Below are 24,591 nucleotides of genomic sequence, written 5' to 3'. Positions count from 1 at the left end.
AGGATAACGAACCTAAAGGAGGAGGAGAAGAAGAAGAAGAAGAAACAGTGTGCCAGGTAGGTAACTTTACCATCTTTCATTGTCCCTAATCAAGTTGCTTTAGAATTATCAATTATTAAAGAAAATGAGTGGAAAAGAAGAGGAACATTTGTCTTTGTTGATTCCTTCACTAAATATAAGCGAAGCATGCTGCAGCTTTGCTTGATATTTTTCCCTCGTCTAAAAACAAAGGTGATGTATGTGAAATCTTTTTATTTATTAATGCCAAGCCATGAATCAAATTCTGCATGTCTTTTAGACTAGTTTTTGTTAGTCCTTGTGGTTTCTGATGATGTATAGCCTATGGGTGTGTTTCACAGCAGGGACTAGTGGAAAAGAGATGCAAGGGGAAGCGCGGGACCAAAAAAAAGCCCACCAAGTCTATTAAATCCTTGGGCATCTGTTTGAAGAGACGCTTCATTTTGGGCAAACCCTCAAGTTGAATTGAATTGAATTGGAATTTGGCAATCACACTCTTCATGCTCTCTCTCGTGAAGTTGGGTTTGTTGTGACATTATTAGATGAAAGACTCAGGATTAGAGAAGTGGGTTTTTAACTCTTTTACTGCCTTGCCTGCCACTGTATCCGATTGAGAAAGAGTTTTCACCAGCTGCTTAATTACTTTCTCCCATCATTCTGTACTTGTAATCTGCATAATGTTACTTGTTATTAGTAAATTTGTGCTCTGAAGATTGGTGATGTATTATTTTAGTAAATCGAGAATATTAATATTGATATTAAGACTAGTTTGTGCGACCCAAACACAGGCACCCGAGTTCAAATCCCCTCATAATTTAGATTAGATTAAAGTATAATATTTATAGCATTAAAAAAAAAAAAAAAAACCATTTGCACACTATTTGAGAGGTTGATTGGTTTCATTTGTGCGGCTGTTTGCAATGGAAAATTGCTTTTATAAACATAATTGCGAGGATAGAAACATGCTTGAATGATGCTCAGAAGTTCCAATCCAACCCAATTCGCGCCCCTAACAAAATATACCTCTTGCTTTCATACACCTTCGTATATATGAACTTGGCATACTCGTATGTAACAATTCTCATCGAGGTTCATTTCAAGAAATATAAACTCAACTCAACCATAGTTTTCCATTCAGTTACGGCACAATATGGTTTTAATTAACATAGATACAATCCTTATATACATTCTTATGTGAAATAGATTCAAAGTTGGAAGCTAACAAAATATCCATCCAGATACAGGCAGGCCATCTATACATTTATCAAAATGGTTTTTCCATCATGAAATCTTGGCCCCTCTGATCTTTCCACAAGGAGTTATTTACCTGTACACAGAGCTATCCAAGCAGATAGCAAGGCTATTTACATAGTATCTTCTCTTGTAAACCATCCAACCCATCTATACTGGCCGAAAGCTGACCAGATTAGGCAGGGCAGCAGACTGAAGCTTCCTGATTTCAGATGCAGTCACCTTGCAAGACTCCAAGGTCAGTGAACGTAAATTATTCAATGGCTTTAAATACTGCAACCCCTCGTTTGTAATGCGAGAATTTGAAACATTCAATGACACCAATGCAGTCAGTCCTGCATTTTCACAGATAAGAAAAAGGTTAGACGATGAATCAAAAATAGAATGTTAAGTTTTGATCGTAAAGAAAATCTTCTTTGAGTCATAAGGGAGGCTCTGAGGGGCTGAATCTGGTTAGAGTTGCGACAAAAGATCCCTGACGCAATGCACCAAATGCTCTAGGAGAAGAAAATCAAACTTAGGATGACTTAATGATACCGTTTCTATATGACAACAGCTCTAGGAGAAGAAAACCAGAAAAGAGAAGCCAAAAATACCAGAAATCAATTCCAAGGATTTATCCGTCAAGTTGCAGTTCTGTGACAAATTTAGCCATGTCAGACCGACAAGATCTTTGATATTCTTTACACCAGCATCAGTCAGTCCTCCACCACATATTTCAAGAGATTGAAGATTCTTGAAGTCTGTTTTCACAAAAGAAAGAAAAGAAAAAGAAAACACATAGAAAGGTATGAACTTTAGAACGAGAAAATTACTGCTAAGTTGCAGAAGTTAAAATGTAAAATCAAATTCCCCATTCTATTCCACAGTCCATCTCATGATGGGGGAAAGCATGTAATGAATGAAACAAAAATATTTCATTTTTTTTTCTAAAAAGGAGCAAATGTCATGCATGTACTATAATGTGAAAAATCTAAGAGTAATCAAAATGATTACTTCCTCAAGCGTGTAATACCCACATAAGAAGCTCAGGCTTCTCAACTGCCCTCAGTGTTGGAGAGTAATCCAGAGAAAAGTTAAATTACTAGACCAAGAAATGAGTAGAGTTTCCTTATATAAATAAATGAAGATCATAGTGCAAATCTTATAGCATACATTTTAAACAGTTTGCTCCAGAATCCGAAATGCGTGCACCAAAAAGGTCGAGGTGTGTCAATCCTGTAAGACCTGTATCAGCAACGCATGGGACAAAAGGGTTCAGGCATCAACAAACACACATGAAGGGAGTGAAGCTAAAACATGTGATTACAAATGTATGAGAAATGTCTATAAAGTTTTTTCTTTAGAAGAATATTGATTTGAGTGGAACTCAATGCTTCAATCATAAGCTAGGGCTAAAAGATGAATGACACAAAAGGAACGTGCATTGCCTCCCTGGAAGCGTAAGCCTATCCCACATGAATATACAAAGTAGACCTCATGACATCTTGGCTTAAATTTAGTGATTGCGAGTCCAGAGTAGCGCATAGCCAAACCAATTATAGAAAAGTTTAGCATTCAAAGGAATAGTACAACTAAAACACACAAAAATCCTTACTTGTAATAACTGCAAGTCCAGCATCAGTAATCTGCCGAGCGTCCAGATTAATTGATTTGAGAGATGTCAGTCCAGATAACTTTTTCAAGCCACTGTCAGTTACTTGGGTGAACGACAAGTTCAAATTTTGGAGATTTGTCAAACCTGGAAGTGACAACAACCAACCAACTCAACTAATGCATTAAAAACACAGTAATGAGGAACATGCACCAAATAAACTGCAGAACAATAAATAGACAACGAAGTATTCTAAACTGGATAAACTGCAAAAAATGACAATCCTCCCAAATAAAAATCATTTAAATTAAATGACCAATACATATGTTAGAAGCTATAGACGGGATGATGGGTTGTTATAGACCTTGTGTAAATATATAACATTCAAATAATAAAAACAGCCAACTGTGGGCAGGGTCCTCACCTGAGAGATGACGAAGCCCATTGCTTCCAACTTCAGTATCAGATAGCTCCAAGTTCTTCAAGAGTGTCAGACCTTCATATAAAAAGAACACCATAAAATCAGATAGGTTCTATAGAAAATAAAGCAAAGTCATTCACAAACTTCCCAACAAAACTTGTATTCCAAATCCTGATCTTTGAACTGATTATCCAGTTAGATTATTTCAAAAATCAGGACCACAGTTTAAAGTAACCCAAATTGGAAATATGAACACGTTATTGCAATCTTTTTAGCTGCTTGGTTAAATATAAGGGTTGGGAATCTAATGAACACATTGAACTACACCCTGGATATTAACCTTTCACAAGCAGCCCTACTGTGAGTTCAGAAAAGAGAACAGAATCAAAATGAAAATGCATGCAAAACTATCAATTTAAACTGAGAAAAGAAGACACGCTCAGATTTGTCAAATGCATGCAATTGCAAATAGTTAGGGTAACAATCTTCCATCCTCGTACATTTTTAGCGCTTGTGAAAATACATATGCTAGTTATGAATGAAGCACCATGTCCCACTTCCATACCACCTAAAAATATTGGAAAAGAACCCAGCCCATGCAAACCATATTACTGCAATCCAAAACGAAAAAATGGTAGAATCAGAAATGCAAACCTGCCAAATTAGCAAGCCCCTCATCACCTATCTTACAGGAATCCAGGTTCAAGCTCTCCAAATTCGTTAAACCTGATAGAAGCGTTACCAGGTATAAGTCAAATTTATGACTAGTACTACTACTATCAGAAAGTTGAAAACAAATGTATCTCTTGCATTCAGGTCAGCTGCGACCAGAAAATACAATATACAGAACAGTTCAGTGAAATATGTACAAGAGTATGATCTTGCATAGAGGAACTTGCAACTATTGATCTAATCCAACAAAACTATAGCACAAGATGGTAGTCTCCCGATCATAACAAAAATTATATACTGCTAATAAGCTCTAACTTCCAAAATATAGTTTTTAAGGTGAATCTTCAACTCTAAACAAAATACCCTTTTGTTTTTTGAGGTTACTATTCTAGCTGCACAGGTCAGAATACCCCTTTTCACCTCAGCGGAAAAAGTGGAAATAACACCGGGAAAAATTGATATAAACTTCCCCAGAATGCAAACTAATATCCTTGTGTCTTGCAGATGAAAATAAGATGTCAGGAGAGAGAGAGAGAGAGAGAGAGAGAGAGAGAACCTTTTAGATGCATCAAACATGCATCTGTGATATTGTTGAATCCAAAGCTCAAAACCTTCAAGTTCATAAGTCCTGTAGAAACATAGTTAATGCAGCAAAGTCAAGGTTACCAACTATTCAACCACATAAAAATTACAAAAATTGAGTAAATCTGTTAACCAAATATGGTTAGTGTGGCAAAGTCAAGATTACCAAGAACTCAGCCAGTAAAAAATATAAAAAATTGAGCAACTTGTTAAACAAATAACCAGATCCATGTGGTCACAAACCCTATTGTCACTCACCCAAAAGCTTATCGCATCCTTCATCAGATAGTTCGCATCTGTTGAGATTTAAGTAAGACAGGGCAACAAGAGCTGCACCAGAAACAAATAATTTTAACAAAACATAGGATGCCCGTATTCTCCTAAAATAACAGTACAAAAATTGTGCCATACAGACCTTTAAGAAGTTTGTTGACATGTATACCCACAGTTGTGCACACTTTTTTAGAAATATTAAAGTGAATCTTTTGTTTCGAATGCTATAGCAGTCTTAAGGACAACTATCAATGTTGTTAACACAATCATTAGAAAACACAAAACAACAAAGAGAAAGCAAACCTGAAATAGACTCCAGACATGAGGCAGTAATAACATTGCATCCTTCTAAATTCAGCATTCTAAGCTTGTGCAAGCCTGCCATGCACAAACGAAGACCAATCAACTAAGCTTCACAAACTACTGATAAACAAGCAATATGGCAGATAAACCCAAATAGTCCAGAAAATTGATAGACTAAAGAAAAGCATAAATCAGTATGAAAATGTCAAATGGGATTGCCAGTCTCTCATTGGCCGATCTCCTTGCCCTCTCATAGCAACATTCCTTTTTTATATAAGATTTTTTCCTTTCTTGGTTTCTTAGCACAAACCTAATGATAAAGGAGATATAATCTTAAAAGGAGCAGGAATTGTTACTGCAGCTGTATAGCGTCAGCTCAGATGGTACTGATTCATCAAAGTTAGATTCCCTCTCTATTATAGTTATGATGTAAGTAGTTGTCACCATCCTATTCTTCGAATTATATATAAGGTATTTTTTGAGGTATGTGTGTGCATCTACCACAAACACACAAATAAGAAACACAAAATTAAGGAGAGAGCAGCAGAATTTATTGGTGCATCAACATGACACCAACTATAAAATACCTTTCAAATAAGAAACACCAGTATCAGTAATGTTACAGTTGGATAACTGCAACTCATTCAGTTCAGTAAGCCCTGAGAAATATGAAAATACGAGTGTCAAAATGTGCTGATCCAAACTGATATTATGCAATTAAGCAAGAAAACAAAATTAATCCCAAACAAAATTCAATCTACAAGGAAAATCCTTGAAAATGAAACAGCTTTTGCAGCTTCCTTTTTCCAAACAATCAATCTGAACCTTATTGGGAACATTGAACAAGAATTGGAGATAGCAGGACATTAGACAATACGATCAGTAACATGATCAGTCAATGTTAGGTTCCTTCAAGTGTACATCAAACATTAAGTGTTTTTTGATCGAATCAAACATTAAGTGTCAAGGATACTCTGAGGAGATTCTAGAGGACTACATTTCTGTCATTAAAAAATCATATTTTAGTTATATCATAAAAGAGTACAATGATTTTGAGATAAAATACCTGAGATGGTCTTCAAATCAGAATCCGTGATGCAATTACAACATCTAACATTAAGAGACTTTAGCTTCATCAAATCTGCAAAAAATATAACTCTAATGTGTTACACCCGAAATCAATGAATCACTATTTTCATATAGCTACTATTAACCACTAAATTGTAAATTCATAACAATGAAAAAGAAGGCCATAACCTCAATTAGTTAGTTTACCCTACTCACTTATTCTCATACCCATAAAAGAGATAGCCAAAAATCATCAAGGAGTTTTTGAAGCTTCCCAGCAATGGAAAAACATATGAACAGCAATGCCATGTCACTTAGCTTCATGCCTTGATGATTGAGACTAAGGTGACAAGTTCCATCTAATTAGATAACATAATTCATTTTTAAGCAGGGTACCTTTAAGATGAACAAATCCACCATGAATTTCTTGACACCTCTCCAGGTCCAACTTTTCCAAGTTAAATAAGCCGGAGAAGGCACGCATCCCTTCAGCACTTATTGCACTGCTCCTTTTAAAACTCAAAGATTTCAGGTTCGACAGACCTGCAGAGCAAGGTCAGAATAAGCATTTACATCATCCAACTAAAAAGTTAATTTGGAAAGTTTAACTGATACAAAAGACTATTCAAGTAAAAATAGTTCAAAATAGAGAAGAAAGGCATGAATACAAAACTGCATGTGATTCCAGTATACTATAAACTAAGAGCCTATTGAATTAACAATCAGATCATCAAAGACAACAAAAAAGTTGGACCATAAGATCAAATTAAATAACTTATAATCCCCAGAAACAAACCATATCATTAATGGGAAAATAAAGCACATTATAAACAACAACAGTGAACAATGGTTGAGTGCAAAAATAGCCAAGATAAAACAAATAAAAAACAGAGATTTTACCACTTATGTGTTTAAGTCCACGTTCTGACACATGGTCACAGTAATTATAAGTTAATGCTTGGAGGTTTGAGCAGTCTTTGAGAAGAGCCAATCCAGAATCTGTCACCTGAGAACTAGAAAGATCAACAGAAAGTAATGATGAACCTTGTGAAGAGATGACATCCATCCAACTGTCTTTCACATCAGGGAATTCACCCAAACCAATATCCTGCAATTACAAAAGAAAATTCTAGATAAAGACAAAGCCTTTCCAAATTTCCAAATTCCAAATTTCAACCACCCACTAGCACATTACCTCGAGAGCGCAATCCCTAAAAGCTTTAAGAGAAACTTCAGTAAGAGAATGGGAGGAGACCAATTCGTTGAAGATCTGTTGGCTAACATCCCTTGGTAGCATTGAAAGCGAACTGTATTTTTCAATGTCCTGTAACAGAGATGCATATGTAACAGCAGGCATAAATAAACGAGGACCTGAAAATTAATGCGTATATAATTCTTGCCACACGTAACACACACAAGCTCAAGCTTACATGTGCCACAAAAAGCAAGTACCTGGCATATTTTACAAATGCATAATTCCAAGAGAGATGGGCAAATGCCTGCTCCTCCTGAAGACTGTTCTACAGTAGGTCGCAAAGATGAAGGTCCCAGCCATTTTGAACTGCCACTTCTTCCAGCCGCGGCTCTATGGATGCCATCTTCGATGACTGGTTGGTTTCTCTTCCTCGAACAAATTCCCCCCATCATCTATTTGTACTGAATTGATAACTTAATCTCATGAAATACGCAGCAAAATAATATTATTGCGGCCCATTCCATAATAGAGGTTCATGGGCATGAACTCTACTCGGTCCTGGAAGGAAAAAAAACAAACAAGCAACATTATTTGTATGTTAAACAATTGAAGCATACATATGTGGAACACGCTAAATAGCAGCCAAACGAAAGAAGCAATATCTAGCAAACTGTTGAGAATAGCGATTCATTTTCCCACATTGGAAATTAACTTGTCATACCAAAACAACCAAACAAAAACAAACCCTGAACTGAACATAAGATGTTGGGAAAATCACAAGAGCTCGTCATGGCATGGTCACATAGCTATGGGGATGAACTATCCAGTCCAGCCAGAGCCAGTGGTAAGAGAAAAATAAATACTTTCAGTATACTTTTTCATTAATAAAAAGAAGAAGAAGAAGAAGAAAAAGGAAAATTACCGGCATCATAAATCAACTTTACGAACAAATTCAATCAAATAAGTATGATGATAATTCAAAACTTTACTCTTGGTTTGTTTCAGTTTGGTAGTTAGCAACTTAGCACAATAAGTCATAATTCTCGGATAACAAATAGAAACAGAGAGTGTAATAGCATCAGCTAAACTGTAGCGATCACTTATTGATAATCAATACAACTTACAAGGGAAAAGAAACACAAGTCTCACCCAATAATTCAACGATCAAGGAGAAGAGCCAGAGAGGGATTGAAACTGAAATAGCAATAAAGTGGAGGTTAGGAATTACGACTTGGAAGGACAAGGATGGGAAAATAGAAGGAGAGAGAGAGAGTGAGTGAGGTGAGGTTGAGAGAGACGAACCCCCATCTGATCTTCGCCACGTGGCTTTTCGCGCGGCAGAGTCAGACTCTCCCTACTCGCGAGTAGCTTTAGGCTTTTAGCCTGGAATGAAAAATGAATGAGATAAGAAAATGAGACGTAATAAGTTAACAGAGATAGAGAGACACGCCATGCGGTCATGGGCGGCTACTGTGGGTCCCGCTACGACGGTCCGACCCCACTAGATTCTTCTTTTTTTCACCGGCGGGAAAAGCAAGGTATTGCCGCGTGGAATAATTAATAATTAATTAGTAAAGGAACAATGGGCCAAATTTCTCGAAAAGGAACTTTAACCAAGAGGCCGCCGTTTCGGTTTAGTCTTTTGCATCAGTGAGCTTTGGGAATAAAATCAAGTTGGTTTGGTTTCATGCGTACTCCACCTCCCTTGTGGGGGGTGGGCTTCCACTTTAATCCTTATTTCTCTTTTAACTTATGCCACCTATCCTTGTTTTGAAAGTTATTGGTTATTGCAAAAGACTCATTAGTGTAGTGATTTGGAGTAATTATTTCTTAAGGAAAGGTTATGAGTTCGAGTCATAACATCCGTGATGTGTGTGTGAATTTAATATGTCATCGCTCATCCCAATAAAAAAGGTCTTTAAAAAAAAGTTATTGGTTTGTATTATATTTATTATATTGGCGGGGAATGATGGATTTTGATGTTGGTGGTTGAATATTATAGGATAGGAGGGCCTCAACATAAATGAAATGATGACGAAGAAATGAAGATTTTATCTTGCAAGAAATGTTTATGCTGTTGGACCCCAATTTGCAAGAAACAATTGGAAGAATCATAGAAATAATAATGATGGTTGTAACAATAAAGAAGCTTGCAAGAAAGAAACAAGTTGCGGAATTATATAATCAACTTCTAGTTTTAGATTGGCGATGTGAGCATTTGGTTGGTGGAATAGTGCGGTTTGGGAGATGCATTTGATTTGAGTATTATTATTTTACGTTAATTAATTAATCAACCAAGGGTCGAGACTCGAGAGAAAAATAAAGAAGCCTCATCATGCATGCACTTATGCCCTTGCAAAAAGAAAAAAATGAGTGCACGACGATATTTTGGAGTAATAATATCAAGATCTGAATAAAAACGAATCATGATTTATAACAGCAGTGTTGTGTTGATTATGATAGCCAAAATAAACAAATAGAGCTCTCTTTTAATTCACCAACCAACATCTTAAAAGTATGACGCACTCAATATTCACAAGGCAAATGAGGTTAATCAAATTCAATCTTACAGGCTACAGCTATAGCATAACTCATGGAAAGGATCATTTTAAACAAATTTCGTGCAACTTCTTTATAAGGAGGAGCGACAATCAATCAAATTACAAAAAGCTGAAGTACAAGTATGATTATAATACACAACGCATCTTCAGCTACACTCTGGCCATAAAATTTAATTTACTATCATGAAGCTACAACAGATCGGGCAGTGTTCCGTCCAAGGCCAAGACCTAAGCCTAACGGAACGTTATCACTTTTTGTTTTCCCATGATTATTATGGCTGCACTGGGCAGAATGAGCATGACCATGATGTGATGTTGAATTAGAATTTACATTCATTGCAACCTGACTATTGCCATTTGTGTGGTGAGAATAGGCATCACCATTTTGCACGTTTGAGTTCTTCAGCATATGCCTCATTCCAATACCCTCCTCCTCATCACGAGCTGATTCTTCAATGTATTCCACATCTTCGTTGTAACCTTTGATCAAGAAATCCGAACAGTTCTTCCTGATCCCATGATCATATGGATTTCTGAACCGACCACCTGGACCTCTAAGGTAGTTATAGCGCATCGCGTTTGCCATTTCATTAGTTGTAATATTTCGTGATATCTGTAACAAGAGAAAGATTATGGATCTAATAACAAAATCCAATGTCGCAGAATACAAACTAAATTTTTACAAAACCCTTGTAGATTAAAAAATATATATACACATATTTCCTTAACATAGGATTGCAGAGGCTGAAAGGTAGCACCAGATCACAACACAAAACTGAAGGAAGAAAATATGCAACAATATTAAAGTCTGGTTTGATGAATTAGTCTATCTCGAAAATTCATCAGGAAACTTCATTTTCATTACAAATGAATGGAAAGTTTCCATAAATAGAATTATTGCCTGAATAACTAGTGTGCTAAGGCACTCTTTACATAGAGCATGAAGTAGGTAACTTCTTTCACTGTTTTTGGGAGATATTTAATTTACTGAACAAAGTTTAGAAATATTTACTTTGCTGATCATAACAATTTTTTCTATTATTTAATCCCTTTTTTTATTGAGCAAATCAATAAAAGAAAAGACTTACCTGAGAAGCTTGTACAACAGTCAAAACTGCCACACCGAAAAAGAGGAAGAAATCCATGATAAAAAATGAAAGAGCACCAACATGATTAGTGGTGACATAATTAATCCATGCTCCAAAAGAAGATGGACTGACTGGATCACTCAAAACTCCTGCAAGAAGAAATTATTTTTTTTTAGCAGGTTAAAGCACACGTGCACACACACACGAACTTATGGCCCAAGAAACTTAAAAAAATTAGAATCAGAGGAACATACTCGTAAGAGTAACCCCTCCAGTGAATACCATTGCCAAAACTTCCAGAACAAGGAAAGCAAAGAAATCCCATTTGTTTTTCTGTATAACATGAAAAGAAAAGAAAAGGATTAAACTAATCAGAACATGAAAAGTTGGGTGATATTGAAAAACTAAATTCAGAACTCCACAGCTTATCAATGTCAATGTACCTTGCCAATGCAATTGGATACCCAAGGGCAATGGTGGTCAAATTGTTCAACACAACGATCACAAGTGGAACAGTGCTTTGCACGAAGAGGCCTGACAATCTGATGTCAATGCCAGCAAGTCAAGTTAGACAAATGCGTTCAATAACTAAATATGAGGGTCATATATATGTTACTAAAGTCAGCAGTCAATGGCACCTTGCACGTTGCACAGAGCTGAGACCAATTACCAGCTAGCAAGGCAGGGTTATTTATCTCAATCTTCAACAGAGGTTCCTGGTAAAAGATGGCAAATAAATTATTAACATGTTAACATAACTTTTAGAAATTTTTAGTCAAGAGCACATTATGATTCTCATCTTCTATATGAGAGTTATAACAATAGGCCTTAACTTGAAAAAAAATCAAAAGGGGAACGGCCAAAGATGCACTATATCATTAATTAAAAACAATAATATGTAACCAAGGTGGTTGGTGTGAGTAGTTCGACACTCTCATTCCTTAAGAGAGGTCAGGGGTTCGATCCCCGCTCTCATATGGAGTCACCACTTTGGCCAACACTTTACCCCTTATGGGCCGATCCGGTGTGAGCGGGGATTAGTCTAGGTTGTGATTAAGGCTTAAAGGTGCCACCCATAGTTGGGGCCCATCCAGGACCACCTCGTGGTTCAGACCCAAAAAAAAAAAAAAACAATAATATGTGGAAAGAGTTTGGGCAAAAAGAGAAGAAAAAGAAAAGAATGGTACGAACATCATCTTTCATATTTTGTGAATCATGGATATTCATTCGGATGTAACCTGGATCCTTGCTGCAATAAGAACAATTTTAAAAAATCAATGAAACATTTAATTAATTGACATTGCTCTAGACTGTACCATAAAACCTATGTATGCATTCATGAAACAACATGTGCATGCACAAAACAAAAAATGACTTATTAAAAAAAATATATATTTTCCATTATTGAAGTTGGCTATATCTAATTTAGTAGGTGTATGTTAGTCTACAGCCAGCTTAATCATCATAAACATCACATTTCCACAAGTCTGATTATCTGAGAGTGCTGAACAGTTCTAGTATGTTAAACCAATAACACATAAGGAGCCAAAAAGTGGCAACAATAATGGATCATATACCAATCTGATTTTAAGTTGTCTTTATTGGAGGGAAAATATATCAATGTTAGAACTATAAATACCACCAGTTCATAGGATACATGAAAAAAGGAGAAAATGAAACATGCAGCCCACCAAATACAGGCTTAGACCAAACCACGCTGATAATCATATATAAGAAAGATACAGATCACATATTGGACTACGAACTCTATTTATAATAACTAAATACGATATACTTCACAATATATGTGAACCAGCTGCGTTCTAAGAAAGCTAATTATTTCCAACATGATGGCCAGTCCAGCTGATAAAGTCGGCAATTAACATCAAAGAACTCACAAATACTCAAAGTCATACCTGCTACACCTATAAAACATTACAAGCCCAGAAGTTGCAAAGAAAACTCCAAGCCATGCAACAAAAACTGATCCAGCTGTTAACTTTGGCAGATTTGGTGCTGCAACCAAATTGGACAGGGGAGGAGGAGGCATTGTAAGTATTGTATAGTCATGACATTAAGGACACATAAGGAAGTTTCAAATAGAGCTCAGGGTAGATACCCATGATGACAGAATGAGTATAGGTCACCACGAGCACAAATATTATACACCAAAGTACTGGTGCAAGTCCTAATTTTGAAACTTGTCCAAGATGACTGTTCCCGTCACAACGTTTGTCAAGCAGCCTTCTAGCATTCCCCTACAAAATCACGTTATCAGAGCATGGTCAGTTCTTTCCATTCTTTCATTTATGAGTTCTATTATACAAATTTTATATGTAAGGCTCAAACCTGAAACAAGCACCAAACTCGGAAAAAAGTTATTCTAGGGACTTCCAGGTAAGTCTATAAACAGAAATGCCATATTGGGAACAAAGGAAGCAACAAAACTGATAGTATCCACTTGTTAGATATTACCAAGGAATTCTTTCAAAACATAAGAGGAATAGAAAAGAATCAATTGAAACAAAAATGACTTATCACATCACATCATTACACAGCACGACAACTAAAGTCCTCAATTCATTGAACAAACAAATAAGTAACATCACTAACCAATGTTAAAAGTGTTTTGGTTATGGAACACCTACAAGGAAAAAAGCAACTTGTCTGTGATTCTTATCAGCAGCAAGTTGTGCGGGTGTAAGGCCGGTGTTATCTGTAACCATTAAGTCCTCCTTCTTCCCAGCCTGTACCAACACTGTGCATGCCTCCAAGTTACCCCTGATAGCAGCCCAATGCAAAGGAGTGCAACCTGAAATCACACAAAATGAAGATAAATTAATAATCATGCATAATAAGTGAAAGATTTTGGAATCCGTACAGTCATATGATAATGGAAGACAGGTGGTACTTACCCTCTTTATCTTGCCGTCCTTTATATGCATCCAGAAATAAAAGAAGCCGTATACAATCAGCAAAACCTTTATAAGCAGCCCTAAACACAAAAGCAAAACAAACAAAAAGTCAAATAAAATATACATATTATAAGCAAAAATATAGTACAGTTATTTATGTAGAAAAATAGAACTTATCGTTGGAAAAGAGTAGGAAAGTAGATGAAACTGGCTGAACCAGCTTTTGCCCATAGGAACAGAGGAAGGTAAACAGAGCAAACAGCACAAGTCTTTAACTAAATAATCACGACCAATGGACATACATACAAAATTTCACACTAAAACATTCCCAGAATATAATCTACCGCACAAAACTGTAGCAAGAAACATCAATGTATGTCCCATTGCAGAAGTGCGCATTTCAAATTAAATAAATGTCATCAATTGTGTTTGACATTGAGGGTTTCAAGAGAACAGCTTGGTGTCAGTCAATAAGTGTCACAATTATATTGAAAATGGCCATATAGAGACCCCAAAAATAAAAAAACCAAGCTATGTGATCAGTAAAAACTAGACCATAAGTAATATATCAGAAAAACTAGATTTACTTTCACACAATGAAAACAAGATTATGAAAACCATGCTTTGACTAGAAATGGGTGAAAATTTCAACAATCACTCTCAAACCATAGGAAAGAAATTTGGTATAACAAACAATACAAAGATAATATTCTCACTTACCAATGTAAAGGGCTTCTCCCATCATTATCAGGCACATCAGGGTCAGCATTCCATTTTGAAACAATATGGTACAAGAAAGCAGTCTGACCATATTGAGCTGCAACATGTGTAGTCTGTGGTCATATCAAATTTGATCAGTACAATACATATGCTTCAGGCTCTTTCAGCCAAATAATCAGCCAAAATGGGGTAAAAAGATCTTACTAAACCATGAACCTATAATTTAAAACAAGTACTGTCATTTACTTATCCACTTCCAATCAAATACTAAACTCATTGTTGTATCAGTATATACCTTTCAGTAACCATACTCGAAGGAAATCATTAATTACTGATTGCTAGTGTTTAATTTGACTTAAAATATTCAAATTAAACCTGGCCTCAAAATCTTTAGTTTACGGAATAATGGCATGAAAGTCCAATGCAGATATTGTACTTAAAATAGCTTATACAAACACGCAGATATGAAGACAGATGGTTATGCACAAATTTTGCATCCCAATTTTTTCTCCCAATATCTGTAGTCAACAAAACCATAACATTCCCTTAAGCAGGGTCGGTTAGAATTGTGAAGGGGACCTAAAAGTAAAACTGACCTGATAGCCATACATATCGGCTGCATTTACCCGAGCACCCTCTTGGAGTAATAGCTCTGCAACCTGGATTGCACCCCGCACTGCACTCCAGTGTAATGCTGTTTGCCCCGTATGATCTGTGGCATTCACATCTCCTCCGTGCTGGCATTTAACAAAACCAAATAACAAACTAGTTATACACAAACTAGTTATACAAATACACTTATCCTGGATTAAAATTTGTCTTAAGGAAAACAACAAAAATCATTAATGACATCAACAAAAACCAATAGCAAAATGCTTAATGATAATACAGCATTTCTCGTTATCTTTTTCCTTTTTTTTTTTTTAATTTTTAAAACAGAAGAGAAGCAGTCTGAGCATAAGTTGGCATTTTCAGTTAACTAAGTAACACAAAGTTTAACTGTAATGCCACTAATCAATAATAAATCTCAAATTTTGATATGCAATTTAAGCACAATTCACAAACGCATCAAACGAAGCAAACCCTTTTCACCATGCTCCATGGGAAGAAAAAAAATGAAATAGGTGTAGAGTAAATAAAGGACCTCAATAATATACTGTGCAGCGGCAGTGCGGTTGTTCAGAGCGGCCCACTGGAGGGCATAGTAGCCGAGTCCATCGGTCTCGGAAACAGAGCAACCTTCACACTCCACCAATCTCTGAAGCTTCTCCAAATCCCCGTACGCAGCGGCCGTGTACACGTCGTTTCGCAGACTCTCTTCCCCAATCCCATTGGCGTCGCCATTGTTCGTTGAATTGGCTGAGGCGGCACCCGCAGATTCGTGATCACGGGTTTGGACCTCGTCCTCGACGACCTCGATCTCCGACGACATTTCTAGGACAGCAATCACACGAAAAAATCGAGCAACACGACCGGCGGAGCTGGAGTTATTCTTCTTTTCTTTTGCTGTACGCGATTAATACATTGGGGGTTTTGGTTCGTTGACCTCTAATATAGAATTAATAAATAAATTCAGGGTTGGAAATTTATTTGAGGTTCTAGGGTTTTTCTGCGTAGCCGGCCGTGTTGACTTGGGTGGTGGGAGAGAGAGGGGAGAGAAGAAGCCAAAGAAATTGCCTATGGATTGTCAGTAGGCAAATTCCAATATTTCTTAAGGCTTTGTTTGGCTTTCCTTTTTTTAGTACAAACGAGACAAAACAACAAGAAGAGTGAAGATTGTATCTTTAATCTGAAATCACGTACCAAAATGAAAGCACCACATTTTCTCACTTTGGTAATGGGCCCCACGTTCTTATCTTCATTTTCACGACTACGCACTACACGTATATTAGGACTCGAAAGCAGTATAGGAGCAATTGCTCCAAACTGCCATACAAGGCCATTTTCACATTTTAAAATCAATACGAAGAAATATGGCCTCATCTAAGTGCTAAATGCTGGGTATAGAATTCTTAATTTACTATAAACACAACAAGATATATATATAATGGACTCGCACAAACTACGTACAAAGCAAAGACGTCCCCACTTGAGAGTTTCATTTCATGCACTTTTATTTTTCACATTTTGGTGGAAGATAGGTTCATCTACATTACATGTTAGCCGGAAGACATGAATGAATGGACTACCTCCATCGGTAATATTCCCTCGAGCCGCTATAGCGTGTTATGTTTTCTGTTGGGCCGATAGGTACAAAAAGAAACCCAACCCTGAAAATGGGCCTACGTCCACATAATTCTGCACAATAATAGATCCAAGCCCGTTATAAAATCTTTGCAAATTTGGAACATATTTATGTAGGTTTTTTTTTTTTTTTTTATAATGCCAGAGAAAATATTTATGTAGTTGGACCTATTAAAGTAATAGGTCTCAACCAAGGTGGTTGGTATGAGTGGTTCGGCACTTTCATTCCTTAAGAGAGGTCAGGGGTTCGATCCCTGCTCTCGTATGGAGTCACCACTTTGGCCAACACTTTACCCCTTATGGGCCGACCCGGTGTGAGTGGGGATTAGTCTGGGTTGTGGTTAAGGCTTAAAGGTGCCACCCATAGTTGGGGCCCATCCAGGACCACCTCATGGTTTAAGACCAAAAAAAAAAAAAAAGTAATAGGTCTCCTGAAAAGTAATAAAATCAAACAATTCACCACCTTTTGTAGAAAGTGATCTCAACTAATTATATAAATAAATTCATAATTAGCGTCACCGATGTTCGAATTTCGTTGTCAGCAGTTCTAGTTGATGCGCGATCTGTAATTTTCAACATAAATTCATACTAGTGGCAGTTGGATGCCACGCGTAAGTCATTTTGGCTCAAGATTGTGGGTATGTCCTGACACTAATGGTGAGAGTAACCAATCTCTCTCCAAACTTTTTTTCATAAAAAAAATTAAATTAAATTCATAGTTGGAATAATTTTATTATTATTAGTTGTAATATTCCCTTGAGCTAGCTTCTCTAAATAATAAATAAATAAATATCAAAGAAACACTCTTCTTCTCTCCTCTTCTGCAGGTGGATTAGTTTGCTTCATTAGAAGAAATACTAGGGATTTATAAAAGCAATTTTTGAATTTGAATTAGACCAATGACATTTGGTCCGAGAAGCAGCGAATCCTGCTTTTGGCCAATGACGTTTGGTTTCTAACACTAGATCCAAAGAGAAAGCTTTCCAATTACTTCAAAACTTAAAAGTCAAATCGAGAAAGAAAAAAAAACACGCACAAATGTACTATAACCACAACAGTTTTCACTACTTCCACGACCTTCACAGTACCGAACGAGTCAATATAATATACTAATCAGCAATTATTCAACATAATTAAAATATGAGGAATGCTATTCACAATCGCTCTAAAGCGATTCTCACGACACTTGCTAGACACGTGTACACGCGTTCCCAATGTATTCTCCTTTTTATTTTTTTATTCTTCTCTCTTTATTTCTCTCGGTTGCCTCGCGCTCTCTCTTATCTCTCTTCTTCTTCTCTCCGTCTCCCTCCCTCTCTTTCTTTTTTTAATTTTCTTTCTCTTTCTTCTTCTACTTCTATCTGTATCTCTCTCCCTCTCTTCTCTCCTCCTCTTGCTTCTTCTCCTTCTTAACAAAGGGGCTTAAGCCCAGAGAACAACTAAACACAAATCTTCCTCTTTATTTCCTTATCTCTTATCTCTCTGTTCTCTTTTTCTTCCGAATTCCCCCTTATTCTCTCTCCTCTTTTTTTTTTTTTTTTTTTTCCTACTTTCTCTCCGCCAGTTTTCTTCTTTGGCCATATTCGCACTATCGGAAAAAAAATTGGGGGTTGTGAACCTTTCTGGGTTATGAAATTTTGGGGGTTTCTATAATCCCTCCCTCTCAAATCTCTGCCTCCAGTATTTGGCATCTGGCATTTAACCAAATTTACACAGAGAGAGATACGGAGACTAAGAAGAAGAAGAAGAAGAATAAAAGAGAGACAAAAGTAGAAGAAGAAAGAGAAAGAAAATTAAAAAAAGAAAGAGAGGGAGGGAGACGGAGAGAAGAAGAAGAGAGATAAGAGAGAGCGCGAGGCAACCGAGAGAAAGAAAGAGAGAAGAATAAAAAAATAAAAAGGAGAATACATTGGGAACACGTGTACACGTGTCTAGCAAGTGTCGTGAGAATCGCTTTAGAGCGATTGTGAATAGCATTCCTCTTAAAATATATTATCAGCCGTGGAAGCAAAGAGTTTAATGTGGCAGTAGCAAATCCAGTGACAAAAACCCTAATCGGACCAAACCCCAGTGGATTCATTCATCCTAAGTTAACTGGACCAAACCTTTTGCCCCAAACCCAGAAAACCCTTCAAAACACTGTCCCTCTTTCCCTCACACAAGCACACACTCTCTTTCTCTTTGTGCAATTTTTGCTCTGATTTTTTGTGTGTCTATTTTTTAGTGTATTTTGAGCTTCTTTTTGCAGCAACGAAGATGGGCTTGTACGCCTCTGAGAAAAAGAGCATGTGGGAAGGATCTCTTTTGGAAGCAATGCTGGTCAACACTGTTCTTGTTGCTCACAACTCTCTTGCTCTGCTGCTTTTGGCGGTATATAGCATCTCTCTCTCTCTCTCTCTCTCTCTGTCAAATTTAGTTTGGGTGGCAAATTGTGACATCGATTGAAGTTTTAAAGTTTCATGCTTTTGTTGTGTTTTTGGAGTTTGAAATCTTAATACCGTGCATCTCTTTATTACTGAATTTATGTTTCGGAAGTTGGCCTTTGTCTTACTATTACTACTGTTTTGAAGTTTGAAAAATTAATTTTTGATAAGTTGAAGGACTGAAATTTGACACTTGTGTGAATTAGGTTGTTTGGGGAGAGAAATGCTTGCTTTGGTTAGGACGTTTACTGTGAGAGTTTGTAGAATGTGAAGTACTAACCTTTTCTGCTAGCTATTTTTCCTTTCATTGCTTGTGAACTAGAACTTGTTGGAATTTTTTAGATTTCTAATTTGATTTGTGACAATTTTCATGATTTTAATCTTTGTTTGTGCGGCATGCAGTATTGTTTCTTCTGAAGCCTGTACTTATTTATACAGGTGCTAGGAAATGTTGGTTTTCTTGTGAATCCTTTTGTTTTATTCTTGCGTAAATGTAACATCGTGTTAAAATGGCTTTGGTTTCTTCTTGCTTGTTTAAAAACCTGTGTAGATACTATATTCAAATGCTTTGATGTACAACTGATGGTTACAAATTTCTTGACGTTTTCTTTAGAGGTCCTAATGCTCTTGGTTGATAGTTTTTTGAGCATACAATACCTTTCTTAATCTTTTCCATGTGCCCTGGTTTCTTTAAGTTCATAAACTATGCGATTTTCTGTGGTTGCATTAATACGTTGAGTGGCCATAATTCATTTTCCTTCTTTTAATCTTAGAGCTGTAGGTAACAAAAAGGACATAATAGAACCCTGCATGAGAACAGAAGATTGCAGCAAAGAAATTTGCACAGACATTGCAGATATGGTGTTGCCATTTCTGCTTCTAAGATAACAAATGAGCACTCTCCGTCCTTCATATCGTGTAAAATGTAATTGTGGGTGGGCTGTAGCATCGGATTTTGCATTGACAGAATATTTGGTAGTTTTAGTACTGAGCATGTGGCTAAAGTTTGTTTCATTTATCACTTTATTGAGTGATGTAGGCCTTGTGTTGGGGGGTTTTAATTTTGTTGTCGACCAGATTTGGTATTGTTGATAAGTTATAAAGTATATTTTGAGAACTTGTTTTGCTTTGCTGGCCGTTGTCTGCAGCATTATCGGCTGTATGTTAAATGCCCTTTTGGATTCCATTTTCATCGACAGGGCTCTGTATGGTATATATTTTGTTGAGAGCAACTAATGAAATTTTACTTTATACTCTCTTGTATCCCTAACTGAAATGTATTTGGAAGCCTCTCTTGTTGGGATTGGGTCTCTATTGGATTAAATATGAAAAGGAATGAACTGTCTTATTTGTTACGTTGTCTCTTTGTATACTCTGTTCACCAACACTAGTTAACGTTGTTTCAGACTGGGTCGGTGATAAATGATATCAATATGGCATCAAAATTGACTGCTGTCACTGGAAGAAGGTAATAAAGTTCTAATTGTGCTCATCCAGTACTTGCACTATTGGTTTTTTAGGTAACATTCAATTAAGTGGGTGAGTTTTGCTTCCGTCTGCAGGTTTCCTTTTGAAGAACTTCTCAAATTGAAAAAACCTTGTGCGGAAAACAAAGATGCTAGCGATACAGAGGATGACGAAGACGACGACGAAGATGATGATGATGTGAATGACCAGGATGATGAGGAGGGAGGAGACGAGGACTTCTCAGGTGAAGAAGGGGAAGATGAAGGGGGGGATCCTGAGGATGATCCTGAAGCCAATGGCAATGGAGGAAGCGATGATGATGATGAGGATGATGACGACGAAGATGACGATGGTGATGATGATGAAGATGAGGATGGAGAGGAAGAAGATGAGGATGAAGAGGAAGAGGTTCCACAGCCACCTGCAAAAAGGCGGAAGTGAGAATAGGAGTCCTTATCCTTTGCCCTTGTGTTCCTTCCGATTTCGTGCAGGAGTGTTATGGAGTAGTGAGGCAGAATTTAGCTTGTCAGTTTGGTCAGGGTAGAATTTACAATCATCGTTCTGAATGAACCTCTAGTGTTATTGATTATCTATGGTATACCTGTTTGATGTAGTATTGAGAGAATCTTCGTATGTTGTGTTAAACAGCTATTTTTCTAATGAGTTATGTTCACATGGACGGATCAATTTATATGAAGTTGGGAATCTTCAGGTTTAATTTGATATGATGCCTAGAACCCAACTGTTTTGGTTCTTCTTGTGTTATCTCGGAAAGAACTACACAGTACATGGTTGGGAGCTTGGTAAGATAAGAACACAAGGGCACGATTTCAATTGAAAGATGGTTAAGATCATGGATGTGAATGTGATGGGTGATCTCGCCCTTGCGTTTTCCAACCAAACCTTTCAAGTTATGAACTAATCCCGCATCTGTTCGTACCCATTTTCCTTTTCGTTGAAACTGTGCCCCATGATATCAAGAAAAAAACAAAAGCGTTGAGTTGAGGCATGGGGCCTCCCATTTTCAATGAACAAACAGAAGCACTTTCAGTCATATGGTAAAATATAATATGACATTATTGCAATTCATTACAAACAACGGGAATTAAAGAAATTAACGGAGTTTTACGAGAATAAAATGAGAAACTACAAAGCTTGGATTGGAGAAGAAGAAGAAATCACTGGTCTCGAGGGATTCTGACTTTCATCCTTGCTTCCTTCATCACAGCATTTCTCCCACTTTGTAAAGGCTCCAATTGTGCTCCTTCAACAACCACATAGGACGGTAAGGTAATATGGAATTATTGCTTTTCATTTCAACACGAATTTGCATTCAACCATCAAATTTTTAAGCTTAAAAGAGACAGAACATGGTTGCAATGCCATGAATGAGAAACACACCGTAATAATGACAATGGCAACAAAATCTGTTCATTAGATATATTTGAGGATGCCAAAAACTGCACACTGACCAACCAAATGACAAAAGTGGAACTACTGAGGAGGAACTAAACACATATAAAACCAAAGAAGGTTAACCGAGCTATAAATGAGATGAATGATGACTCATGAATCAAACTGAGAAACTTAAACAAATGGCTATAAACCAGAAGGAAAAAAAAACTTATTTGGATCAAGTAAACGACAATGATCAAAGGTGATGATGATTTTAATGACAATTATAGAATCAATAACTGGGTTCAAGGGTGCAAATGAAGACTTGGCAAAGGCCTGACTGATGACGCAGAAGTATAAACCAAGTAACACGGTCACCTCTCTTCTTGTTTGAAATAATCTTAAAAACTCAACATTAAAGGATCATTCTTGTCGTAAAACTGAAAACAAGGAAAAAGCAACAAGATATGAAATCTTCTCACAAGGCCATAGCAGCATTTTAAAGAGCTGAAAGTATGCTTATTCAGTCATATGGGATATACAACTAGGAAAATCACCTCAAAACTTTTTCATCGTAAATGCAACTACATCAATTCTAAACCAATCTGACAATGAAACAAGCAAACGAAAAAAACCAAATCCATCAAAGAAAACACTGCAACATAATCCAAATTAACAGAGTTCGCCCAACAAGAATAAAATCAAAAGTGAAGGCAATCCAAATTCTCTTATGCCCCGCATTTCCAAATCACTTGAAAAGAAACATTCCATGACAACAATAAAACATCCAAACACATAATTCTACCACAAAGTAAATAAAAAAGCAGAAACTGATTTTTGATGCGATCAAAATCCTCAAAAGCCCTCATTGTACGATCACATAAAAAAAACATTCCATAGAGAAACAAAAATCCAAACACTCTATCGCAAAACTTACCACATTCACTCACTAAGGGGCAGCTTGCCAGCTCGAAAAATCGCAAACTTTGACGTTTCCGAATAGGAATACTGAACCCCATTTTCCTTCAAGAAGCCCTCAAGCAGCTTCTTGACCCCTTCAGGGTCAGCACTCTCACACTCAATCTCATAACAAGTACCAAACTCATACTTCGTCTCATCCACCTCTAATTTCAAGCCTTTCCAATCATACACATCCCTCACATTCCTGAACCCTCCCAACCCCACAAACCCCAAAACCCCAAATTCCTCTCTTACCCTAGTCAAAACCCTAGACTCCGCCGACATCAGCTTATCCGGCTGGTCAGCGCAGGCTCGGCCGATCGAGTGGTCGAGCTCCTCCTCGTCCTCCTCGACTCGGCTGACGCCGTCGACCAATACGGCTCGCGCCTTGAGGGTCACGGCGCACAGAGGGGCTCGGTCCGAGAAGCGGAGGCGGAGGACGGCTCGGCGCGCCGAGAGCTCGGCTTTGGAGCCGTCGAAGAAGAGATTCTCTTGCCGGTGTGTGCTGACGTGGAACGGCGCGAGTAGGGTGGTGACTTGGCGGTGGGCGGCGGCGTCTGGGAGCCTAAGCTTGACCTCAACCTCCATTAGAGGTTTGAGAATGTGAGACATAATACGGCGAGTTATATTTTGGTGTTTGGGGTGCGTAACTTTCAATTAGAAGGGAGGCCGATGCGGTGCGTTTTGGAGGAGGGGTCTTTAGGGCGGTCGAGGTGGTGGAGGAGAGCAGTAGCCGCGGTGGTAGTGGAGGCGGAGGCGGAGGCGGAGCGCTTGCGAGCTTCTTCGAGTTCCTCTTTGTCTTCGATTTTGAGTTGGATCTTGGTCGGTTTTCGTCTCAGCATTTCGGCAATTTCAACAGCTTAGATATCCACTGGACGAACGCATCTTATACGTTTTGAGTTTGACTTATGAGTCAATGGGTCTTATGGCCCATCAATCATGCTTTGGGTTAGGCCTGGTGTCTGCTTTTTGGGCTTGGACTCGGTTGACTTTACTTCAGATGGGCTGGGCCTGGGGATGCCGAGAGATTGGACTTGGCTGACTTTCGGAAAGAAAATTAGAGGAGCAATTGGACATATACTTACCACCTATGTATCTATTGTATAATATAATAAACTGCCCTATTTCCTCCATTGAGAATTCACAACTTAAACTATTTATTTGGAAAATTAAAGACACAAATTATATATAAATAGTCAATTTCCCCCTTGCCGTTAACTCCATTCAAATTTCTTTCGGATATTATCTTGCTAACCCAAAAGTGTGAGAAAATTATGCTCTATATAGAGTCGGGGTTTTACTTACAGTACCCCATCCTTACTGGTTGGTGCTTCTCTGTGAAGACTTTAGCTACAAGACCGCCCTAACAATGTATAGAATAGGTTTGCTTTTGCAGCAGTCAATGATTATGAAATTGTAGCAGGCCCAATGAAGTTGTGTT

The 24,591-nt window shown here is 37.4% G+C and overlaps 4 protein-coding genes across 9 annotated transcripts; 1 reads left to right on the top strand and 3 right to left on the bottom strand.

Annotated features, from left to right (window-relative positions):
- Nucleotides 1-1,124: 1,124 nt before the first annotated feature.
- On the bottom strand, nt 1,125-8,761 carry LOC110752612 (uncharacterized). 5 transcript variants are annotated; one of them, XM_021953307.2, is made up of 17 exons: nt 8,680-8,761; nt 8,527-8,571; nt 7,635-7,935; nt 7,378-7,506; nt 7,083-7,290; nt 6,579-6,725; nt 6,181-6,255; nt 5,702-5,773; nt 5,115-5,189; nt 4,797-4,868; nt 4,513-4,584; nt 3,939-4,010; nt 3,288-3,359; nt 2,867-3,010; nt 2,425-2,496; nt 1,866-2,012; nt 1,125-1,604 (listed from the first exon to the last, which is right to left on the bottom strand). In XM_021953307.2, exons 3-17 carry the CDS (start codon nt 7,827-7,829, stop codon nt 1,420-1,422), a joined length of 1,737 nt encoding a protein of 578 aa, XP_021808999.1. In that variant the 5' UTR covers nt 7,830-7,935; nt 8,527-8,571; nt 8,680-8,761; the 3' UTR covers nt 1,125-1,419. The 5 variants fall into 5 exon arrangements, with proteins under 5 accessions (XP_021808999.1, XP_021809000.1, XP_021808998.1 ...); XM_021953308.2 differs by having other exon boundaries at nt 8,502-8,571; nt 8,680-8,696; XM_021953306.2 differs by lacking the exon at nt 8,680-8,761 and having other exon boundaries at nt 8,527-8,673.
- A 1,166-nt stretch (nt 8,762-9,927) lies between these two features.
- TIP1 (Ankyrin repeat family protein with DHHC zinc finger domain-containing protein) lies at nt 9,928-16,427 on the bottom strand. Its single transcript, XM_088244202.1, has 13 exons — nt 15,806-16,427; nt 15,258-15,398; nt 14,662-14,774; nt 13,942-14,021; nt 13,675-13,838; nt 13,146-13,284; nt 12,943-13,042; nt 12,218-12,275; nt 11,665-11,742; nt 11,470-11,568; nt 11,281-11,359; nt 11,027-11,175; nt 9,928-10,551 (listed from the first exon to the last, which is right to left on the bottom strand). Exons 1-13 carry the CDS (start codon nt 16,091-16,093, stop codon nt 10,120-10,122), a joined length of 1,920 nt encoding a protein of 639 aa, XP_088100328.1. The 5' UTR covers nt 16,094-16,427; the 3' UTR covers nt 9,928-10,119.
- A 1,818-nt stretch (nt 16,428-18,245) lies between these two features.
- Nucleotides 18,246-21,513, top strand: LOC110752658 (uncharacterized). Of its 2 annotated transcripts, none has more exons than XM_021953361.2 (3): nt 18,246-19,275; nt 20,735-20,796; nt 20,891-21,513. In XM_021953361.2, exons 1-3 carry the CDS (start codon nt 19,162-19,164, stop codon nt 21,234-21,236), a joined length of 522 nt encoding a protein of 173 aa, XP_021809053.1. In that variant the 5' UTR covers nt 18,246-19,161; the 3' UTR covers nt 21,237-21,513. The 2 variants fall into 2 exon arrangements, with proteins under 2 accessions (XP_021809053.1, XP_088100159.1); XM_088244033.1 differs by having other exon boundaries at nt 18,249-19,275; nt 20,735-20,793.
- A 336-nt stretch (nt 21,514-21,849) lies between these two features.
- On the bottom strand, nt 21,850-24,031 carry LOC110752659 (adenylate cyclase). Its single transcript, XM_021953364.2, has 2 exons — nt 23,128-24,031; nt 21,850-22,059 (listed from the first exon to the last, which is right to left on the bottom strand). The coding sequence occupies exon 1, from the start codon at nt 23,760-23,762 to the stop codon at nt 23,133-23,135; it is 630 nt and encodes a 209-aa protein (XP_021809056.2). The 5' UTR covers nt 23,763-24,031; the 3' UTR covers nt 21,850-22,059; nt 23,128-23,132.
- Nucleotides 24,032-24,591: the final 560 nt, after the last annotated feature.

The sequence above is a fragment of the Prunus avium genome, chromosome 7, assembly GCF_965620075.1.
Source record: "Prunus avium chromosome 7, drPruAviu1.hap1.1, whole genome shotgun sequence".
NCBI classification, from domain to species: Eukaryota; Viridiplantae; Streptophyta; class Magnoliopsida; order Rosales; family Rosaceae; genus Prunus; species Prunus avium.
This window is presented reverse-complemented; position numbering and strand designations above follow the sequence as displayed.